At 45.6% G+C, this 23,872-nt stretch overlaps 1 protein-coding gene across 1 annotated transcript in view; it reads left to right on the top strand.

Moving 5' to 3' along the window:
• GTF2A1L (general transcription factor IIA subunit 1 like) overlaps nt 1–23,872 on the top strand; it is an 871,572-nt gene that overhangs the window by 224,202 nt on the left and 623,498 nt on the right. The window contains exon 4 of the mRNA XM_086927762.1: nt 14,825–14,918. Coding sequence (XP_086783888.1) covers nt 14,825–14,918 — 94 coding nt within the window. The remainder of the gene's footprint in view (nt 1–14,824; nt 14,919–23,872) is intronic.

Genomic DNA, 23,872 nt, shown 5'->3' with positions numbered 1-23,872 from the left:
CCCGGACGGACGCTATGCCCTGGTCATAATTGACGACTTCACCAAATATCCGGAGGTGGAAATAGTGGGAAGCCAGACAGCCAGTGAGGTGATCGCGACATTCGAGAAGACCATTGCCACTCATGGCATCTTCGAAGTGGTAAAAACAGACAACGGACCCCCCTTCCAGGGGCAAGAATTTGCAGAATATCTGAGAGGATGGGGAATCCACCATCGCAAGATCCCTCCACGCTGGCCCCAAGCAAATGGGGAAGTGGAAAGGTTCATGCGTACCCTCAACAAGACAATACGCATCGCTGTGGCAGAAGGATCTCCTCTGGAAAGGGAGATCTACAGCTTCTTGAGGGAGTACAGGATGACCCCTCACATCACCACGGAGGCAGCGCCGGGGACGGCAACCATGGGCCGAACCTTGAGTGACACACTTCCTCACCACCCAACCTGGGACCCCAAGCAAGCCAGTGGAGAAAAGACCCTAGCTAACAGGACTCGCTCAAACAATCAGGCCAGCAAGCGGAGAGGAGCCAAAGAGTCCACCATCCAATCGCAAGATCAAGTATACGTCAAGGATCGATATCCTGGGAGCAAGTTCAGACCTCCTTTCGAGCACTGGCCGTGGACCGTCACACGCCGAACTGGCACAATGGTGACCGCCCAGAGAGGAGCAGAGACTGTCACGAGAGACGTATCCTTCAAGAAAGCATATCCTGGGACACCTGTAGGACCCGGGTCAGAATCTGAAAGACTGCCCCCGAGTCAATCACCTGAAAACCAGGACGCAGACCAGTGTCCGCCCGACGACGAAAATCTGATGGACCAAAGTTCTCGATCCCTGCCAGCATCCCCCAGGGGTGATCTGTCTCTCTCTCCCTCATCCCGAGGGGAGCACAACACCTCTGAGAGCAGATCCCCGAATGCAGTTGGATACCGAGGTGGACAGAGCCGGTATGGTCTACGAAGGAATCCGGCGCCATCTTCGCAGCTGGCGGACTATCTGGTGTAGTCATCAAGAACTGAGACTGGTAACAGATTCATCGTCATTTTACCTGAAACGCATTGTTAAATTTTTGTTGTTTAATAAAGGTTGGAAGGAATGTAATGTTCTGACGCACGAGGTGGCGTTCCAGCCTACCCACGTGATCGGAACGAGCGATCGCTGACACGTGACGTCAGACGTTCGCGGTTATAAATAATAAAGGCCGGGCCTCGGCTAGTTAGTCGGAGCCACGTGTAAAACTAATCTGCCGGCTCCTGTGATCATTAGTGCGAGCGCGCTACTCCACTGCATGGCTCAATTACCAAACGCTACAGACCCTGAAGAAGATTGCTGAGATTTCTTGTCTGCAGCGTTACCCATTAAACCACGGAGGAAAAACACAGGCTTTTGTTGGAGTTTCCTGCGCTGCGCCTGCCCGCCCCGGACCGTGCTCCCGGCGCCGGGGGTCTGCAGGGCTCGGACCCGCCGGAGAGTGGGCGGCAGACGAAGAAATCCGCCGCGATCAGTGGGGAATCTTTGCCGAGAGCCACATGATCGCGACGTCAGAGGCAGCATTTGCATACGGTAGCAGCCTTGGCAGCGCAGCCGCCGCCGCAGTGCTGGCAGCGCACGCAGCACCAACGTCGCCCCGCAATCCCCAGTGATTGTTTTTAAGCTACCACCTGACTCAATGCTCACCCAGATGGATAAGCCACCGGAGGGTCTGCCTTGTTTAGGGTAGGGTGCGTAATATTAAGGCATTCGTACCCTTCAAGATATAGCTCAGATGTGGCCCAAGTCTCTGAAAACATCTACAATCAGGTATTGTACATTTGTAGCTTCCAAACAAAACAGCCATTTATGAACCTTATAGTTTGGCAGAAATAACGTCCACATACACCCTATTAAACATAGAACAAATGAATGAGGCCCCTTTCACCTATTACCTCGTTTATTTAAGGATTGTCATTTCCATACAATGTACTACATTTCATTCTCAGAATCGTCAGAAGTACAGACCCGTAGGCTGGTATGAAGCGATGCAAAATGCACAATTTCATGCATGGAAGCTTCCTTTTTTCCACATTTGTTTAAATGAAGAGGAGGATGACCCTATGTTTTCAGTACAGCTAATTGAAAACCTCCTTTGAAACACTCCCTTCTGTGCAGTGCTTCTATGTCAGGGTTGAATTGTATCTTATATGTAAACCCCACTATGTCAATCCCTACACATCATGAACTTCTGAACAACGGTTGTTATTTAGTTTTAACTAATTTTACTTGGTGTCACCTGATTCTCAGCCACCCTTTCCTCATACTATTTAAAAAAAATAATACAGTGTTGTGGAAGAACCTTGTATTCCCCTCCTAAACATCTAGTCAGTAATTTTTTTGGGCCTCATATTAGTATGAAGTACAAGCGTTGTTAACTACCTAAATAAACTATTGTACGTTTTATTACAGAAAGAAGTCCCTTTGACTTCTGCGGCTGAGGTATAAAATCTGCGAACAGCCAGAAATGCTTAAGAAGTACACTGGCTGTTATATATGCAGAACCCCACACACTTTGCTGATATAGTGCAAACAATATTAACTTCATCTGTAACAACTGGTGCTGTGCATCTTTTTACGAACATCAGATCTAGTTTGGTGACTGGATTCAAACAGAGTTTGAACTGATTCCATCATTTTAACACTCCTTGTACTACAGTATTTCTGGAGGAGTCGATTCCATTCTACTGCTAATCGCTGTGGAATCATCGTCTTTTTTCTATTCCCTCAAGGAAACCAACATCATGGCACATGTGTATCCAGTTGAAAAAAGATGCTGAGAAATTCTTGCTTGTTACATCGAACATGCTTGGCTATCTGAACTAAGTGAAAAATGGATACTAACTTTCCGGAAAATGGACACATTACAAGTAAAACCTGTGTTCTGGTGCATACATTGTCCTACTGAGATCATCCTGGATTTAACACTAGAACCACTAATGGAACTACCTACTGCTTGTTTCGCTGCAGAGACCATTATTCAGCCACTGCATGAGCTCCTTAAATGATGCCAAACAGTACTTCTGTCTCCCCAACATGAAGTGATGTATGACAGAGTGTTAGAAAGGGGAGTCTCTAATTGGCAGAGGTAGGTACCTTTGACCAAATAGGGACCCTTGCTTCTAGTCCAGGTGCGGGGGATACACACTTTAGATAACGCCTACTCACCCCCCTTGGTAGCTTGGCAAGAGCAGACAGGCTTATCCCAAAGGCAATTTGTAAAGTATTTTTATCAACACTCACAGCAACACAGTGAAAACACCACAAATGGATACCACATCAGTTTAGAAAAATAATATATCTTTATCTAAACTAAACAAGACCAAACAACAAAACTCCACAAACAGATACAGAAAAGGTTGTTGCAAAAATAAGCATGTAGATGGAAAATGCAACACTTTACTCTCAAAGTACCTTGGATGCATTACGCAGAACAAAGAAAAGGGTCGCAGAGAAGTGATGGGTCGATTCTTCTTGCGCTGCGATGATCTGGTGGGATGTGACAAAATGGCGCCTTGATGCCATGTGACAACGTGGGGGCTGTGCGGCGAAATCAGTGGTTTCTTGAACTGCGACAGGCCCTGCGACACGCTTCTCCGGTTATGCAACGGCACTCTTTGTGGCGGCGGCACACTTCTCCAGTGATGCGGAGGCAGCACGCTTCCTCAGCGATGCAAAAGGCCCTGCGACACGCTTCTCCAGTGATGTAACTGCACCCTCTATGGTGGCGGCACACTTATATGGTGATGCGGTGGCAGCATGCTTCCTCAGCGATGCGACGGTGGCTGCTGCAGCAGCGACACGCTTCTCCCTCGTTGTGTCTCGCATCCAGCTCCCAAAAGCAAAGGCCTCACACACAGTTACAGGCACCTCCTGGCAGGTCAGAACTCCCAGTAAGGAAGTTCAAGGAAGCTGGGGGTGAATTCCTTTTGTTCCGGACTTCAAAAACAGGAGGCCAGATCTTCTCAGGCCCTAGGGGACTTTGCTTCAGATGGATACAGCACACAGCAAAGTCCTTCTTCAAACAGGGGACACAGCACACAGCAAAGTCCCTTGGTCCTCATCTCAGTAGAAACGGCAAACTGCAGGCAAACCCCAGACACACAGCAAGGGCAGTACTTCTCCTCCGTCTCTTCAGCTTTCCTCTTCACGAAGTAGTCTGACTTACAGGGGTTTCAGCTCTCATATTTATACCCCAAATGTCTTCGTTCCCTATGTGTGAGGGGTCCTGGACCCAGTCCGAACCAGTTCTGGGTGCACTCTGCTGTGCACAACTTCTTCCTTTGTCAGGGAGGGTCATGGTCTTCCAACACACCGCAGGAGGTAGAGCCAGCATTGTGGAAGGCATGCACAGCCCTATTCAGGCCCAGGTGCTACTCCTCCCACCACTCCAAATGCAGATTGGCCTATTCATCCTAGTGCTGACTCACTCAGACTCCTGGAGCCACCCCAGGCCCTGTCACTCTCAAACCAGACAGTCAATCCACCAACTGGCAGATTCACACAGAAAGGTTGAACAAGGAAATAGCTACTTTTAAAGTGCTATTTTCAAACACAGAATTTAAAAACCATCCTTCCTAAAAGATGGGTTATTAAATTCTGAGTTCAGGGGTACCAGACTCCATGTTTCTATCTCACTTCTATGGGAAGATATGTTGGTAATATGTTACACAGCATTCCCTATTCTGTCCTATAGGCAAGATAGTGTTTCAATAGTGAAAACCGAAATTGGCAGTATTTCACTTTCAGGAAATGTTACGCACACTAGTACATGTCCTACCTTTCACATACACTGCACCCTGCCCAGGAAGGTACCTTGAGGCTACCAAAGGGGTGTCCTATGTTTAAGAAAAGGAAAGGGTAAGGCCTGGCAAGTTGGTACAGTGGCCAGATCGACATGTTAACAAACTGCACACAGGCAATGCAGTGGCAGGCGTGAGACCTCTTTTCAGCACAACTCATGTGGGTGGCACAATCAGTGCTGCAAACCCACTAGTAGCATTTAAGTTACCAGCCCTGGCACACTTAGTGCACTTTACTCGGGCCTTACTGGTAAAACAAATATCCCAATTATGGATAACCAATAGCAATTTACACAGGGAGCACTTGCACTTTGGCACTGTTCAGTAGTGGCAAAGTGACAAAAGAATGTAAACCAGAAACTAAATCCAGCACAGTGCCAAGGCAAAAAGTCTGGGGAAATCATGCCAAGGATGCCATATCTAACACAGAGCAAGTGCACCCATGACATTTGTAGATACCTCACGAAGAGTGGCTCGATGCACTGTTGACATGTGGGCCCCCCAAAGTCGAGCTTACATCATCAGCTTGTGCCTCCATTGCACCCATGAGTAATGAACCATCAAATGTGCAGATTTATGAACATAGGTATTCCTTACTTGCCCTCTACAATGACCACAATTATTCTGTCTATGGACCAGAGGATGTCAACATGCCCTCCGAGGAGCAGAAGAGTAAACTATGTTTTTCTTTTTTTTAAATTCAATATCATGCTGGTTATGGATTGACAGGGTTAAATATTTGGTTATACTTTTTGTATATATTTCGTGCGTGTATGTATGTAATTGTTTGCCTAAGTGGTTTTTATCTTTGTCCTTCCAGCCCTGACTAAGTCCCCTCGGGGACGAAATGCGTTGGCTGAAGCCTTTTAACGATTTCTAATATTAAAGGAACTTTTTCCAAATTACCTCATTGCTACGGACTTTCTTTTGGTGCACAATCCTTCACCCATGCAACTTGGTATCTGCCTAGACAGTGGAGCTTCTGTGCGGCTTGCCCCGGATGTGATTTGCACAACCATTTGAACATTTACTATTGCGAAACGTGAGTGCGAACCTTAGTCAGCCGCATTTTTCTTTTTCTTTCAATGGATTGACAGGGAAGACTTCTCTTCTTTTTCACTTAGTTTTTTTTGGTTTTTTTGTCGCCCATGTCTAATCGTGCACATTCCATTACTTGTAAATTTGGTCGCCAAAACTCATCTCTCCGTAAGATAATATGCACTAGATGCTTCAAAGTATGCAAGGCTTTAAGTAATCCTGCCTCGGTTCAAATAAAAGCAGATGTTATGTTGTTGAATTGTATTTTATCTTCATTCTGTAGAGGCAGAGGGTTACCGACAGTTGGATGTGCATTTAAAATAAAGAGAGCATAACTATAGGTATGCATTAACGCATTAATCATCTCCCCATTTGATTTGTTTCGCCACAGTGACACCATATTTAAAAGTATAAGCTGGGATCACATAATGTCCCTAAGGTCTGACTCCAATCCGGTCAGACCCTCAAATCAATCTTATATCACACTTCTTCCAAATTGTCATATCTGTGATAAATATTTATAACACAAATGTTGTCTTCTGCTCTTATTCGTCTAACTTAGAAAGGTACAGAAAGTGTCAAGGCGTTCTTATATTGACCCAGATCAATATGGCAAGGCCATCAAGAAACATCCCTAGATAATTAATCAAAGAGGTGTAGTTCAAATTGATGTCCACTCTTCTAATTTTCTTGAAGATATGTGTAGGACCCCTTCTTTGGTGCCTGTAATCTATAGACCACATTCCTAAAACTTTTAAAGTTCTTCATCCCTGGTAACTTTTTAGCATTTAAGGACCACAATTTGACCCCTGGGGATAGAGGTCCTTCATCACAGATTATCCTGCAAGGTACAGTTCAAAGACTATCTTGGTTATTGCCGGCATTTATAGAAGTTGATAAGAAACAATGTACCTGAGGAGAGCTGCTATATGAGCGGATGTCTGCCTTTCGCAGAGTACACTTCCTCCACGGCTCTTTTGATAACAGCCCGAGCTGTCAATAAGGTATGCACTATGCAACTTCTCCTCAAGAAACTCTAGTCCTCATGTTTCTCTACTACATACGGGAAACAGCCTCTACAACGGAAGCGTTACAACGCATGCCATCACAGCGCATGTCTTTAAAACATGAAAGGCTTGTTGCAGGGGGTAAAAGGTGTTGGAGTTGACTCCAACACCTTCCCTTCTGTTGCACACACTGGAGTTGTAATAGTACATTATATTATTCCAATTTCCAGCGCACTCCCGACAGCAAGTCGGGGTGTACAGGTATGAGTTGTAACGGCATGCATTGTAATGACATGCGTTGTAATGTCATACAACCCTACATACTTTCCTAGGGTAGGGCATGGAAGTAGGGTTAGAGTGTTAGGCTTTTAGATGACAGTTTAATCATGTTAGAAATGTTCATTTTATTCTTTTTGTTTGCAATGTGCTTTCTTGGTGTTTTCTGATATCCTGTGTGATTGTAGATGTACTAAAAAACAGGTTCACTATGTTCTAATAAAGACTTTTAGTTAAACGTGTCTGCTCTTCTTAGTGCTTTGTGTGTGATACTATGAAAAGCGAAATAGGTTTACTGTTGTCACGAGGCCCCTGATCCCTTTTCGAGGATTGTTAATAACCCAATAGCAATGATTTAACCTCATCTGTGTATTGAGTTGAGATCTGCGAGACCACAATAACCTATCAATCAATCAATCAGTGACACTTATAAAGCGTGCTACATACCCGTAGGGTCTCAAGGCGCTGATCTTTCTGACCTATCTTTCACATTTAGCGCTGGCGCATTGAACTAAGTGTCACCTGAGGGTGGGAAAGCAAGAACTACGTCAAAATCGTAGCATACGCAACTCAGGTGAATATTAATGCTATTGTTTTGTACTTACAGGTTTCCCAACATGATGTTCGAGGCATGTGGGCTGCTGAATTCATATCTGTGCATAGATCGCCGCCTAGTGTTGGGTCTGGATGATTGCACCTTGGTTGTCCTGGAAGAGTCTTCGAGGTATCACAAAATAGGTGGCTCCTCCCCTGGACTACAGTGCGCATAGGCATCTTCTCCATCCTCAGATTGTTTTTTTCCGCCATTAAGTTTGGATGATATTCCTATTCTCCAACTTCGGAATCGAAACTAAACTTTTCTAAAGGCCAAAAGGCCTTCGACTTCTACGGTATTGTTCTCGCTCGGTACTTCTTGACTCGATCAAACTTTCCATCTCAACCCGGTCGTCGACGCGGGCCGTTGGGCCTTTTCGGCGCCACGTGGGCCTGCTGTCGATGGAAAGGAGCCCGTTCAAAAGGTGCGCACAGTGCCAATCCAAATTCCCGCATACTGACAAACATACAGTATGCAACAAGTGCCTATCTCCAGACCACAAAGAAGAAAATTGCCCAGCCTGTGCCCAAAACAATCGGGATTTGACGGGCCGCTAGGCAAGAGATGCAGCGACAGGCCCCCGAAAATCTTTGATGATGAACAAGAACTCCCAGAAGCGGAAGATTTTGATCTAAAGACAGTCACCATCGAGGACCACTCGGACTCCGATGACGAGATCCGACGGGGCAACCCGTGAGTACACTGCCCCGACACCGATTACCCCGTTACCGAAGGCTCCGGTCGAGGCATCGCCTAAAGGCCGTAGCCAAGATCCAAAAACTCATTCAGAAGCCCCGCCTTCTGGCTCGGCTCCGAAAACAAAAATTAAGCCTTCAGGGGAGGAGCCTAGCCTGCAACCATGATGGCCGCTTAGGCTCTCGGCTCCGCCGACCTTCTTGCTTTGCACGACCCTCCTGTTCATCATCCTGGCTTCGAGTCGTGTTTACATGCGGGAGAACTGAAGCTGCCTTCTTCGGCGTGTCCCCGGGATCTTTGCCGGTTGTAACGGCGGCGGAATATCCTCACCTAATCTACGGCCCTCCTACCCATGAGACCGGGGCTTCTAGTGTTGGTGACGGCCAGCCTCTGATGCAATAGCAGCGGCCGCTCGAGACGGGGAGGAGCCGGCCGGCCGAAGGGAGTCTGCTAAACTGTCCCTCCCTTGCTGTGGCCTTCCATACCACCTAGCGGAGTTGTTTGCCTGTGGAACATTGTAGCCCTGGGAGAATACAATGTATCTGTTTCTCCGCTTATGAACCGCCCGGGCACTTTCCTTATCTTCCTCGAGATACAGAGGGCGACATCTGGCGCATCACGGGCTCTACGCCTGGCACTGGGGGCTCTCGATCGCGATTACGGGACCGGGCGAACACTGGGGCTGTGTCCACGTCATTAACCGCGGCATAATGCAGATCGCTATCCCCGTGTTCTCGGCCCGACTTTACTCCGGCGAGTGGCAGTTTGATGACCGGTTGGAGTACGGGGAACCTCGAGTGCGGAGGACTGCCGGAGACTATACTTTTGGGGCAACGCCAGGGATTCTTGAAGTACTGGTTGCTCTGGGTACCTTGCGCACTGCCCTGGATTGTAATGCCCGAGACCTGGGGAGCCGGCTGGATGCCCATTGTTCCCGTTGTGTGCCTCGCTACACGTGGCGACTCCCGACTGCAGGCCGCTGCGCCACATCCTATACCCGTCCACAAAGAACTGGTTACTCGGGTGGATGTGGGAATGTCTGGGGACCATGATCTAGAACCAGCCATGGAGCTGCTCGTTGCTGGTGGAAGTGGGTCAGGTGATGATGGATATGCACCGTGGCTTGATGGTCGGCTCTGGACAAAGCGCCCGGCCACTCAACTGTGTATTGAGGGGGCGACTCTCCCCCTTCTCCTGAAACCGTTGTTGCCACACTGGTCTGTGGACCCCGGGGGACTATTGCTGCACGCCGAACTCCCGCACATCATTGTGGCTCATTCACCATTGTTCTTGGCAGACTTCGGTGGGCAGCCTAAAGTATCATCATGGCCACCTCGATCATCCACTTCATCTAAAATGGCCGCTGGCCAGACGGATTCCTTTGTTACAACCGACCGTAAGGGACAAGGCTGAGCGTCTTCTTGAGCACTGGAGCAGGGACGGCTGGTGACTACATGGGACGGGCGATATATTAACTGACTCGGATCTTTATTCCTGTACTGTTTTGTGGGACTGAGCTCGGAGAGTGGGCGGCCGGGAGCCCGTATATTCATCCTTTTCTCCCCGTCCGCTTGCTTGCTTTCTTCTTCTCTCACTACATTTCGGGTCACCTATTTAGGGCGACGGGCACACTTCTGGGGTGGGGGGATGGGGGTGGGGTACTTTCTCTCTTTTTCCTGTTACTTTTCTGTTCTTCTTCTATGGCCCTTTTCTCTTTTCTTTTCTTTTATTGTATCACTGTCTCCTGAGGTTTCTGCAGAATTATCAGTCCGGAGGGGTGGGGTAGCGGTTTGTTATGTACCATGTTTGCACTGCTGCCTATCCTGCTTAGCGTAATTCGCCTCCATCACTCCTACTGTAATTATGTTGCTCATGGTTTTTTTGCTATGCGCTTTCAACTGCGAGACCCGATACGATTGTGTAGCATTGACTTTGTGACCTATATATGATAAAATGAACCTCTTTAATCCTGATTGCCTACGCTGACGCATGTTATATCCTGAACCTTAGGTGGAATCCCTGGCCTCGGGCTGCTGCGTTTGTTTTACCTAAGCTTGCCATGTGATAATCATGTCGTGTTTAGTGGCCGGCCAAGACGGTTGTAGGCCTCTGCTTGTACTTGCTTTTCCGATCAATAAAGGTTCCCAAAAATTTTAAAAAAAATAAGCCTTCAGAGACCCCAGGTCCGAGTAACGTTATCCCCAAGAAGGTTCTAGAACCCAAAAAGGTAGTCGACCCGAAGGGCGCCGAACCGAGGAAGCCCGTACAGCCTAAGGGCGTCGACCCGAAGAAGGCCATCGAGCCGAGGGGCGCCGAATCAAAGAAGGCCGTCGAGCCAAAGAAGGCCGTTGAGCCGAAGGTCGCTGAACCAAAGAAGGCCGTCGACCCAAAAAAGGCCGTTGTGCAGAAGGTCGCAGAACCGAAGAAGGTCGTCGACCCAAAGGGCGTCGTACCAAAGAAGGTCGTCGAACCGAAGTCGGTGGTCCAGCCAAAGAAGGGTCACACCAAAGGCTATTGAGCCGAAGAAAGGCATCAAACCAAAGACAAGTGCTCCTAAAGAACCAGTCGATCCGAAAAAAGTCATCGACTCGACAGAGGTTCCTTTCGACGCTCCTCTTACAGAGGAGCTACACGAGGCAATACTTCACAAACCTCATCTACATACAAAAGCAACACCCAAGGTTCCTTTAACAAAGGCTCTAACAGAGGAGGCTATAGGGGCAACAATAACAAGGGAAGAGGACGTGAAGGCAATAACACCAGAGCCTCCACTGCCGCAAAACAGTGACTTCATCACACTACCTCCAGACCATCTAACACCGGTTGGAGGCACTACCCAACAATTCCTACCAGTCTGGAACGCAATTACCACAGACAGGTGGGTGAGACAAATTATCCAGTATGGTTCTTGCCTAGAACTCACTTCTACTCCACCCAACATACCACCCAGACATCGTCCTATGTCCAAAGAACACATCACCCTGTTACAACAAGAGGTGAAATGCATCCTGGAAAAGGGAGCCATAGAGCCAGTCCCTTTCCAACACCAAGGGACAGGAGTATACTCACTATACTTCCTTATTCCCAAAAAGGACGGGTCTCTCAGACCAATATTGGACCTCAGACCCCTAAATCAATACATACTGTCGGAGCACTTCCAAATGATCACTCTACAGCAAGTACTCCCGTTGCTTCAGCAAGGAGACTTCCTAGCAACATTGGACCTCAAGGATGCGTATTTTCACATACCTATACATCCAGCTCACAGGAAATATCTCAGGTTCACAATACAAGGTCTATACTACCAATTCACGGTTCTCCCCTTCGGGGTAACCACAGCTCCAAGAGTGTTTACAAAATGCTTAGCAACAGTAGCTGCACATCTCAGGAGGCAACACATCAACGTGTTTCCATACCTAGACGATTGGCTAATACAAGCAAAATCGTATGAACAGTGTGTAAGAGACATGTCTAAAACAATCCAGCTGCTACACAGCCTGGGTTTTTCAATAAACTACCCAAAATCGCATCTACAACCATCCCACACACAGCAATATCTGGGAGCTACTATAAATACCTCAGTAGCAAAGGCATATCCAAACTCAGCGAGGATAGCCAACATGCAGATGCTCATTCGCAAATTTCACCACAACACTCTTTGCCCACTCGAATATTCATGCAGCTCATAGGCATGATGGCCTCCTGCATGTTCATTGTCCCCCATGCCCGACTTCAAATGCGTCCTCTGCAAGAGTGCCTTGCAAGACAGTGGAACCAAGCTCAGGGCCTACTAAAAGACCTAGTATTGGTAGACAGTCGCGCTTACAATTCTCTGCAGTGGTGGAACCCACAAAACCTTTCTAAGGGGCAACTGTTCCAAGAGCAAGTTCCACAACTAGTACTAACAGCGGACGCATCACTGACAGGTTGGGGAGCCCACCTACTTCAATACACAGTTCAAGGGCTCTGGACAATCAAACAAAAGAAACTGCATATCAACCAACTAGAGTTGCTAGCAATATTTCTAGCCCTAAAAGCATTCCAGAAATACTTAGAACAAGACTGTGTTGATCCAGACGGACAACATGACAGCCATGTACTATATCCAGAAACAGGGAGGAACACACTCTCCACAGCTGTCCCACTTAGCACAGGGCATATGGAAGTGGGCAATTCCAAAAAACATCTTTCTCCTGGCAGAACACCTCCCAGGGAAGGACAATGAAGTAGCGGATCTGCTCAGCAGACACAGGCAATAACTACACGAATGGGAGATTCACCCCCAAGTTCTCCAGCCATTCTTCCAAAAATGGAGCACCCAGAGATAGACCTGTTTGCCACAAAAGAAAACTCAAAATGCCAGTACTTTGCTGACAGGTTCCCACATCCGCTGTCACAGGGCAATGCGATATGGATGAACTGGTCAGTCAGATTTGCGTACGCTTTTACCCCAGCACCACTGATTCCGCTGGTGGCACGCAAAATACGGTAACAGTCACTCATAATGATCCTAGCTGCTCCCACATGGGCGAGACAGCCATGGTACACAACGTTCCTGGAGCTTTCAGTAGTTCCTCATCAAAGGCTGCGTCTCGCACCCCATCTTCTAAAGCAGAACCATGGAGAAATCAGACACCCAGATTCCAATCAGATGAACCTAGCGATCTGGCTCCTGAAGTCTTAGAATTCGGATACCTTAACTTACCTCCTCACTGCATGAACATCATTAAAGAGGCAAGACGACCAACTACTAGAGCATGCTATGCAGCTAAATGGAAAAGATTTGTTGTTTACTGCAACAATAACCAAATCAACCCATTCGATGCTTCCATACAAAACATTATATGTTACCTATTGCATCTTCAAAGATGCAACCTAGCATACACTTCTATAAGACTACACCTCGCTGCTATAGCAGCATATCTCCAAAACAGACAACACCTTTCACTGTTTAGAGTACCAGCAATCAAGGCTTTTATGGAGGGTCTTAAAAGGGTGATTCCTCCAAAGCACCCACCTTCACCAGTCTGGAACCTAAATATAGTACTTACCAGACTTATGGGACCTCCTTTTGAACCTCTACACTCATGCGAATTGCAATTTCTAACATGGAAGGTGGCATTCTTAATTGCCATTACCTCACTCAGGCGAGTTAGCGAGCTACAAGCACTAACAATTCAAGAACCCTTCATGCAGATACATGCTAACAGGGTAGTACTTAGAACAAACCCTAAGTTTATGCCAAAGGTCATATCCACTTTCCATATTAATCAATCAATAGAACTGCCAGTGTTCTTCCAAAATCCACAGTCAGTAGCTGAAAGAGCTTTCCACACACTGGATGTAAAGAGAGCTCTGCTTTATTATGTGGACAGAACTAAATCATTTAGAAAAACAAAGCAATTATTTGTGGCTTTTTTACCATAACATAAAGGGAATCCCATATCAAAGTCAGGAATAGCCAGATGGATAGTTAAATGCATTCAAATATGTTATCAAAAAGCGAAACATACTTTAACTGTCCCCCCAAGAGCACACTCTACGCGCAAAATGGGGGCATCCATGGCTTTCCTAGGGAATATTCCTCTTGAAGACATATGTAGAGCAGCCACATGGTCTACCATACACACGTTCACAAAACACTATTGTGTAGACGTGCAAGCAAAGCAGCAAGCTGCTGTATGCCAGGCTGTCCTCAAAAATCTCTTTCAAACCGCTGCAGCTGGCACAGGTAAGCACCGCTAGAGGAGATACTGCTATACCGTCTATGCACAGATATGAATTCAGCAGCCCACATGCCTCGAACGGAATATGCTACTTACCAGTATGCATCTGTTCTTGGCATGTAGGGCTGCTGACATTCATATCGCCCAACCTCCTCCCCTGTGCCTGTTGCAGCTGCAGCATTATCTTTTGCATGGCCATCTCTTACTTTACTATCTCCATCTCTGCCACAATGGCGAAAAACAATCTGAGGATGGAGAAGATGCCCATGCGCACTGTAGTCTTAGGGAGGAATCACCTATCTCGTGATACTTCGAAGACTCTTCCAGGACAACAAGGTGCAATCATCCGGATCCAAAACTAGGCGGTGAACTATGCACAGATATGAAGGTCAGCAGCCCTACATGCCAAGAACAGATGCATACTGGTAAGTAGCATATTCCTTCTCTGAATCAGAAATGAGTGCCAAATTCAAACAATGAAAAAGCACTGTAGTCATTTTTTGTTACATTGGTTAACTGTAGTTTGTAGGTTCATTCTATAGTAATTTAGCAGTCCGCACTTAAGAGTTGATGGAATGTGTGTTGTTGCTCCCAAGTAGCTGAGGCAAAATGTATGTGCTGAAAATAAAAACACATTCTTTTCCAACTGTTTGTAGAGAACTTCAAGGTCGAGTACAACTTTTACTCTTCCTCCTGGAATCAGTTATCCCATCCATGTACCAGCTGGAGTCACTCTGCAAACAGCGTCTGGTAAGAATCCATTTATGAAGGTTTATTTTGACTGTTCTGCTTTACACTTCTAGAACAAATTGTTGAAAAAAGCAAATCGGTAAGCACATAAGCACATAAGATATTGCATTGGTAGTTAAGAAAAACATTTGCAATAATTAACCAGGCTACACAAAACAGAATTGAACAGGTTGGAGTGGTACCGGTCTTGTGGTACGTAACATAAACGCAGTTAATGAGATTACATTTCGGCTTGTGCTATAACAAATATTAGAACATGAATGTACACACTAATGAGTAGCCAAGAAGAGAACATTCTAGACGGGGGCTTATGCAGTGTACTAAGACTGCTTGGCCAGAGCACACACGCCTTTACTGAGTACATTTATGGTATTTAATCTGCTATTAATCTACGAAAGCGGTCAAATCATCACAAAATTCAGTAGGCTTCTCTACTAGAATTCGATTTTTGCTTGAAAAAACAGTGCTTCATGCAGAGTTTGTGTTCATCATCCTTAGAATGCGCTGGGAGGCCTACGGGTAACCATGCGCAATATAAGTGCATATTCCATTCCATTCCATTAGAAGCAAAAGCAAATGTTTTTTCAGAGACAAAGGATTGTAAGAGCCCGATGTGAGATCCGCCCTTTTTTCATCCCACAAGTAAGAATGAAGTCTGAAAACCAAGCTTTGGTCATAGCTATTCTTGATGGTGACTCAACCCAAGTAGGTAGTACATCTGCTAAGGCCACAAGAGAATATTTCAAGAATGTTCAGATTTGTGCCAAGTTTATGGAATGGGTAAAAGTATTTTACTTTTGACTGACGTTGAAACAGCACGCGTGTGTATTGTGGTAACCTGGGATGTCATTTGTGCAAGTGAATATTAAATTATGAGTTCAGAGAGCCTAAATCCCAAACCTCTAGCTGTTCCCAAATGAAAGTTATGCAGGTAAAATGTTACAAATGTTACACATAGGATTATCTTAAATGTGTCCACACATACCTGTGAGCCAGCATTCAGATATTGAAGCAGAGGCATTTTTGGCGGGAAGCAGCTACAATGAAGCCATTTTTGGCTTCCAAAATCGGGAGTCTCTGGCCTGAGTAGGGTCTGTAATCATCTACTCCCCTCATATGCGTGGCAAGGGATGTGCAACAGAAAGTCAATTTTTTTTGAAGCCTCATCGAGTAGGCACATTACCGAGTTTAGATGTTGTTTGTAACAAAATAACAAGCACATTGGTAAAAACACCTCAGTTCTGCTCTTCCAAAACCGTCCTATTTACATAGTTCATCTTGTTATTTACCTGTAGCTGAGCAGCGCCGCAACTCTACTAATCAGTCCAGAGCAAAGCACCTTGAGCTTTCCGAATCTTCAGGCCTTGCCATTACCCTGTCTGTGGTAGAATGCATGTGCAGCCATGAGGATGGACCTGCAAAACATTCCCTTGTTCTGGCCAAATCACCCACTCTGTCCTGGCCTAAAAACTGATTGTGGCTCATGCCCCGTGACGGGTGCTACTTTGAAGCGCTTCTTCCGTTCAGGTTTGCACTGTATAAAAGTGCAAAAACAGACAACAAAGAATATCAGTGGCACGAAGCGCCACACTGAAATGCATTAGTCTAACCCCTGATGCGAGGTACTTAGCAGAATTGTAGCACCTGAATGGTCTGTGTCTGTTTTGCATTATGCCGTCTCCATCTCCTGTAGTACAGCTTGACCAGAGAGGACATAACTGGTTTTTACTGAGCTCAGAGACTTTAGAAACAAAGACTACTAAGAGAAAATGGGGTATAAGTATTGGACCTAACCCCCAGAACTTTAGATCACTTCTGGAACTAAGAGGACCCTGCCAAGAAGAGCTGCCAGGCGGAGTACTGCCCCTTTGCTGTGTGTTGCTTTGTTGGATCGTATCTCCCTTCCAACACCTGCTTTTCCGACACAGCGCACTGTGCGGAAAGAATTTCCATGCACCGTTGCCGTGCGGCCAAAGAATCAGTGCAGCACCTGTCAGCGGCTGGAAAATCCGATACACCCCGAGTCCAGTGCACGGACCTCCAAATTATGAGATTACTGAAGTGACACCGACACAGGCCCCACTGTGTGGATGAAAGAATTGACGCATTGTGGCACTGTGGCTGAAAGAAATCGACACAGCTTCTGTTTTGCCGCCCCTGCATCAACCTCCAGCTCACCCGTGTGGCTCGTTTTCTGGCGCATCACCCGTAGAACGTATTTGTCTTGGAATCAAAGCATTGTGGCCCCTCACAGTCCGGATTCGATACAACGCTTCTCCTGCATGCAGCAAATCTGCAAGGCCTCCCCGAGGACTCTGTAACCGACGCATTACTGTGTGTTTAGACACTTCCCTTCTCTGCGACTGTTTGGCCTTTTGAATTTTGACTCATCTGAAGGTACATTGTGTAAAATCACGGATCCAGAGATTTCTATGGACAGAATTGCTTGAAACCTTTTAAAAGTGATTTTTTGACATATATGTATGTTGGATTTTTTTTGTTTTAGTCTTCCTTGGTTTAGATAAATGTACTTTATTTTTCTAAACTTGTGTGGGGTCATTTGTCGTGTTTTCACTATGTTACCTGTGTTACTGTGTGTTTGGCTCCAAATACTTTACACATTGCCTTTGGGATAAGCCTGTTTGCTTGTGCGAAGCTACCAAGGTGGTGAGCAGAGATTATCTAGAGGATGTAACTCGTTTAACCTGACTAGAAGGAAGGGTTCCTACTTGAACAGGGTGCAGACCTCTGCCAATTAGAGACCTCCAAATCTATCACTCTACTAATCCATCTGGGTCTTTACCTTCATCAGGGAACAGACCGTGAAATAGGAGGCATTTTATAGAGAAAAATATGACTTCTGTCCCAGGCTCAAATTAATTCAAATTTGTTCCTCCTAATCACTGGCCCTCTACTGCACTACCTGATGTGGCCCACTCTGCTCCATAGTGGCAAGACTTCCTATCTACTGGACTCATAACCTCAGCTACGCGAGTGCTAACAGTGATGAAAGAGAATTGTGGCCTCTATCTGCCATTGCAAAATTGATTAATTCAAGACCTTGGGCACTGGACAGACAGACACTCCTTTTTCAAGGCAGTAATTGCTCCACAAATTGAGCCAAGATATTATTCCCACTAGTTCCCTGTATGGACAAAAAGAGATCAAGATGTTATGTTATGTGGATTTGCGCAGCATCGCAATCACCCATGAGGGTATCTAGGCACTTGAGTAGGTGTGTAGGGGCTAGGTCCTACAGTTTTAGTCAAGCAGCCAGGTGTTCAGCTTGTTGTGTAATTCAAGAAGCAAGGAGGAGGCTCTGATGTGTTGATGGAGGTTGTTCCAAATTTTAGGTGCAATGAAAGAAAATGAGCAACCTCCAGTTCTGCTTTTGTGAATGCGGGTGTGTGCACGAGTGAGTGTGGCTGGTCATAGGTGTCTTGTTGGCTGTTGAAAGTGTATGCAGTTGTTCAGGTAGATAGTTGTGTGGTACTTTTTATGCACATGCTACGTGCTTCACTTACCTGCGTCTGGGTAGCCAGTAAAGCTCTCTTAAGTTTGGTGAGATACATGTGCTAAGTTGGCAGTTGAGTATGGGTCTGGAGTCTGTGAAGGAGCTGTTTGATGATTCAGGCATAAAGTGCATTGCCTTAGTCAAGTCTACTACTACAAAGATGCTTACTTAAGCTCAGTAATGGCATCAGTAAAAACCAATGAATAGCTGTCCTCTGTGGTTCTTTATAATCGGTTTTCTATTTACTTATCTTGGAGAAGATAACAGAAAGTTCATCTGGTTCACCTTGACCAACTAGCTTTACCAAAGCAGAAAAACAGCTTTTCCGTCTCAATACTGCCCCTTGAACTTTTCTCACAGACCATGGCCCTAGTGATACAATAGCAGAAGATGTGTAGGTCTATACAGTTGTCATCAGGCAGCAGTAAAAGATAATAATGATTAAGGGCTATGATATGAGTGCCTTTATTAATACGTGGGCTCTCTGTGAATAACTCAAAAGCCTCTTTGATTGATTCCAAGAGGATTTAGTTCATAAAGTTGATTCTTCGCTCCAGTCTGGCAGAGTTCTCAACTCCGCAAAACCAAAGGGGATGCTGGACGAAGTGTTGAACATTGCAAGCACTCACCCCCAGTCAATGGTTCTGGGTTTAATCCATCATCATTCTTTAGCTCACTCCGCCACCCCAGTTCAGACATGGCCATATGCAAATCAGTCGGACCCTGTGCCTCATGGGAACAGTCCAGCCCGAACTGCCAAACCATGTCTTCCCTGTACCGGAAACAAGCATCCTGGGACCGGTTTCTGGCTAATCACCTGCCATGGCTAGGCCAGGCTAGCTTGAATACAGTGGCAAAGTGAGCAAGGGACCCACGTCTCTTTGCATTTGTCACCCCAAGTGGGACGGGTATGCTCAGAAGTGAGTCCCGTGCTCTCCATGCCACTGGAGTCGAGCTCCAGTGGTCCTAGGATGCTTGTTTCCAGGGCAGGGAGGACCTGGCGTGGCATTTCGGGCTGCACTGTTCCCATTGGGCACAGGGTCAAGACTGATTTGCATATGGCTGGGTCCAAACTGGAATGGCATGGTGAGCAAAAAAACGATGTATTTAGGCCCAGATCTCTGTACTGGAGTGAATGTATGACATTGTTCTGCATTCTGTCCATCAATTGCTCTTTTTGCATTTGTCACCCCGAGTGGGACTGGTATGCTTAGACGTGATTCCTGTGCTCTCCAAGCCACTGACGTCCAGCTGGCAGTTCGGGCTGGACTGTTCCCATTGGGCACAGGGTCAGGACTGATTTGCATATGGCTGCGTCCAAACTGGATTTAGACCCAGCTCGCTGTACTGGGGTGAATGTATGACATTGTTCTGCATTCTTTCCATCAATTGTTCTTTTTGCAGAGTTCTTAACTCCTCCAGATAGGGTGACAAAAGTCTCCCAGGCAGTGAATCAATTGTCATCTATTGGGACTGGAGCAGCTGGTGGTTCCAGAGGCTTCAGAGACAACACAAAGTCTGCATAGAGGTTGTACAGTATACCAGCCTCCACATGTTTCCCTGCAACCCACTGGGTTTAATTCTGGATGATCAGTCGAAGTCATCCCTGGACCTGAGCTTTGAGTGGTGGGCAGATGCTCTCTACTGGCTGAGATCAATGGTGCTAATGATCAACACAAAGAATACTGTTGCCATTGTCAGTGTCCAAAAACATTTTTATCTGTGGTTTTTTGGAAAAGATCTTGCGGAATGGGCATTGCAGCATTGTATGTTCCTGCTAGTCTCCAACTTGCATGGCGTTAAACAAGCAATACCAGTCATTTCATGATTTAAATATTCTCGGAAGTCCTTAACCCTAGTCCTCTTGCATCAACATCCCTGCAAATGATGTAACCAGAACGTGTGATGTGTTTGCTTCCTGGATATGGCCTTATCTTTTGGGTTCTGTCATATTCTGTATAGAATGTGTCCTCCCGATTGCTCTGATACTGAGAGGTTTCCAGAGATTCAAGATAGCCTTTTATTCTCATTCATCTTGATGGATGCAGCATGGCCTCATTTAGTCTGATTCTCAGAGCTGTCCACTTCAGTGCTAACACATTTTCCACCAGCAAGATCCCCTATCACTAGAGAGAGTAGAGGGCAGTACCCCTCCCTTGCGTTGTAAAAATTGAGTGCATGATTCCTGTGGAGCTGGATTTTCCACATAGTCCTCTCCGCAGAAAGCTTAGAGTTCTTGGCTTGTGCAAGAACTTTAGTACTGAAAGCATTATGAGAGAAAGTGTTTCCTCGGGCAATCCGTAGATTCATGGATGGTCACTTGCACCATAGCCTACTATCAGGTGGTAAAAGATCTTTGCCAGGTGAACCCAGGACTCTCGCTACTAGAGGGAAGGCAGCCACTATACCAGACAGGATTTCACTTGACGTTCCGTGCATAGTTTTGCTAAGAATTACTTTATAGAAATATTCTGTGATTCCGATACAGATAACCTAGTGACTTAGGCATTCCTGCACAGCCTTTTTGTTTTATGCTTCCTTCTTTACCCCTAGGCCATTGTTTCCGAGGTTGAGTTAAGATTTTTGCTCTGTTCTGTTTATGAAGAAAGAGTTATTACTAAAATGGAAAACAAAAGCTAATTGTCACACTCTACCATGGGGTTTTATACATAATTAATTTGTATCCTATCTGGATCTTAGAACTGGGTCACAGATTTTTAGATCCTTTCTTATTCTGACGCTTGAATATTAACTTACTAACTTTTGCACTTCTGTTTATGATGGAATAGGGAAGTTCCCAGAAAACCTAGAGTGACCACATGCCCACCTTTGTTTGTGTCGGACTTCAATTCGTTGTGCAGTAATACAACAGATTTTTCAATTTAAGTTAGGTTTTCAACTGGAAAGGAACACAGTGTTGAATACTAATATTTTGAGTATGTACCTTTACAAGCCTCATTAATTATAGGCATAATGGGGGGAAGGTATTGCCATTATCAATCTCGTTTGTGGAGGGCAATGCCTCCAAGTCTGATTTTCTTAATAAATGTTTGAAATTAGAAGGGGACCCACCTGCATCTTAGTCTCATTTTTCCATATGTTTTAAAGGCAAGCCACATTTTATCAAAACTAATCATTCTGCTGCTGACCAGTGCTAAGAGTCGCTTCATAGAATATATGAGCCATACTTTTGTCCATCTCATTGAGGACTTTGTGTGTTGTAGAGTGATTTACTTCACTGTGGGAACAAAGGTGTTTCAAAGTCCACATTTTAAATGTTTTTCTTAGCAACTGCTTTAAATTGTTCCTTAGATTACGTGCAGTCCAGTCTGTATCTTGCAGAGAGCGCTTTTCTCCTTTGCTCCACTTCCACCATCTTTCCTGGACTGTGTGGTCCCTCGCCCAGCCTCTGTTTTGGAAAGGTGTGATCATGCTTTTGGTGCTTCCACCATATGCAGGTAAGTTCCTGGGTAATTTAATGATGACTGCAGCCCATATGTGCTGCGAGTGTGCCAAAAGCAAAGCCTGTGTGTGCCTTGTCTGGGCACATGTGTGGCCATAATGCTAGTTTCAAGCAGTAAGTAAATTGTAATCTTATCCCTTCCATTGGTTAGAGAGGCTCTCCTTGACAGTCTTTCGACTCCTATCAATTTCCTCAATCACAAGCATCTTCCAGGGTCTTTCTCCATGTCCTAGCCTTCCTTAGCGCATCTACCCTTGCGTTCAGCTTCTCTCTCCCCAGTTCCAGGAGCTACTGCTTTACTTCTCATTTGGCCTCACTCTTCATATATTTCTGCCCCTATCCTGAATCACTGGACCTCAGCCTCTTCTGTGTTCACATTAACACTAGGTCTCTGGAGAAATGAGGAACATTGTATCAGACCACAACCGGGACCCACCATCACAGACACCTGGCTCAGGTAGTTCTCTTCCCTGACTCAGTTCTTGTTATTCCCCTAGGCTATTACATCAAGTTTATTATTTTCCCTGATCGAATTGGAAGTGGGGGGTCCCAGTTGACCTTAAAAGTACACCCTTTGGGCCACTTTTCCAATAGCTGAGGCAGAGTGTTTCCTTAAGCATTTCTCTCAATTCCCTCTTTCCAGTGAAACTCCTTTGACATAATGGCTGTCTGCATTGAGAAAGGCTGTTTTTTATTCTCTCTTCGTAAATGTATTTTTACTGCCTGCCTATCTGCCAGTTATTTTAATCTCCTTGGAAATTTTACCATACATGCAGAAGCTCCAAAGGACAACATGACTTCTAAATCCCGCATCATCTGCTGCTTGGTAAATGTGTCCCAACTTGTTCACCCCATAATGTGCAGCACATGCTGAACAGTATTTATACTCATGTCGTGCTGATCAAGCCAATCAACACTACTTTGGTCTGACAACACAGTAATCTTCACTCTCGTTAATTCATTCCAACCTAAAACATTGACTGTTCTAACCAACACTTTACTGTTTATCATGACCTAATCTCAGTGTCCCCAATTTCTTGATGATTCTCAAAAGGATACATCTGCCTCTATTATTGAGTACTGATTTCTTTTCGAGGGCGTATGAGGCTTGGGCTACTGCTGCTTTGGGTACTTACCTTCAGCTCAAAACCTGGTCCTGTCATCTGTCCTTGCCTTCTTTTGGCACCATAGTATCTGGTAATGTGATCATCGCCAAACGCTGCAAGGAACTGGAGTACTAGTGGCGTCACTCTTAAACTTTGGAAGACTGTACTGCCTGCAAAGTCATTGTATTTTTAGAAAAATCTTATTCAAACTACTCTTGCTCAGTACTATCACATTCACATTCTTTCTTCTACCAATCTTACTAAATAAATGTTGGATATCTTAAATCCACCTTCTTGTTTAAATATCTTCACACCATCCTTGCAGATGTTCTCTCCGACTCCTTTCAAGACAAAATGTTGAAACTTACATCCTCATTCCCTCGGTGGAGCCATCCCCCTGTACCACAGCTTGTGGGTTTGCGGCCCTTTCCCCCTAATCTCTCCTCTTTCTGATCTTTTGCACCAGTATCACGGGAGGTCCTATTAGCAAATCTTTAGGTGATTTCTTCAGGCTTCCCACTTGTTTCCTGTCCTCCTAAGATTGCCAAAACTCTCGCTTTTAGTACAGCTTTCCTTATGACTTCCAATTATGACCCTTCTTTATTCTCCGGCTCTGTCCCGCCGACATGGATAACTGCTGTATTTGTGCTTTTCAACAAAAACTTAACTTGATCTGGCAGTCTTAGCCAACTACTGTCTTATCTCTTGTCCTGCTTAACGCTAAAGACAGCAAAAGATGTTTTCACCTCCAAATGTTCACTTTCATTGAAGATAATTCTCTTTTATATTCCCACCAATCAGGCTTCCTTTCGAGCTTCAGCACTGAGACAGTATTTTCAGCCCCCTCAAAAGACATTATAATGATCCTTGA

Source organism: Lissotriton vulgaris, chromosome 6, assembly GCF_964263255.1.
Source record: "Lissotriton vulgaris chromosome 6, aLisVul1.2, whole genome shotgun sequence".
NCBI classification, from domain to species: domain Eukaryota; kingdom Metazoa; phylum Chordata; class Amphibia; order Caudata; family Salamandridae; genus Lissotriton; species Lissotriton vulgaris.
This window is presented reverse-complemented; position numbering and strand designations above follow the sequence as displayed.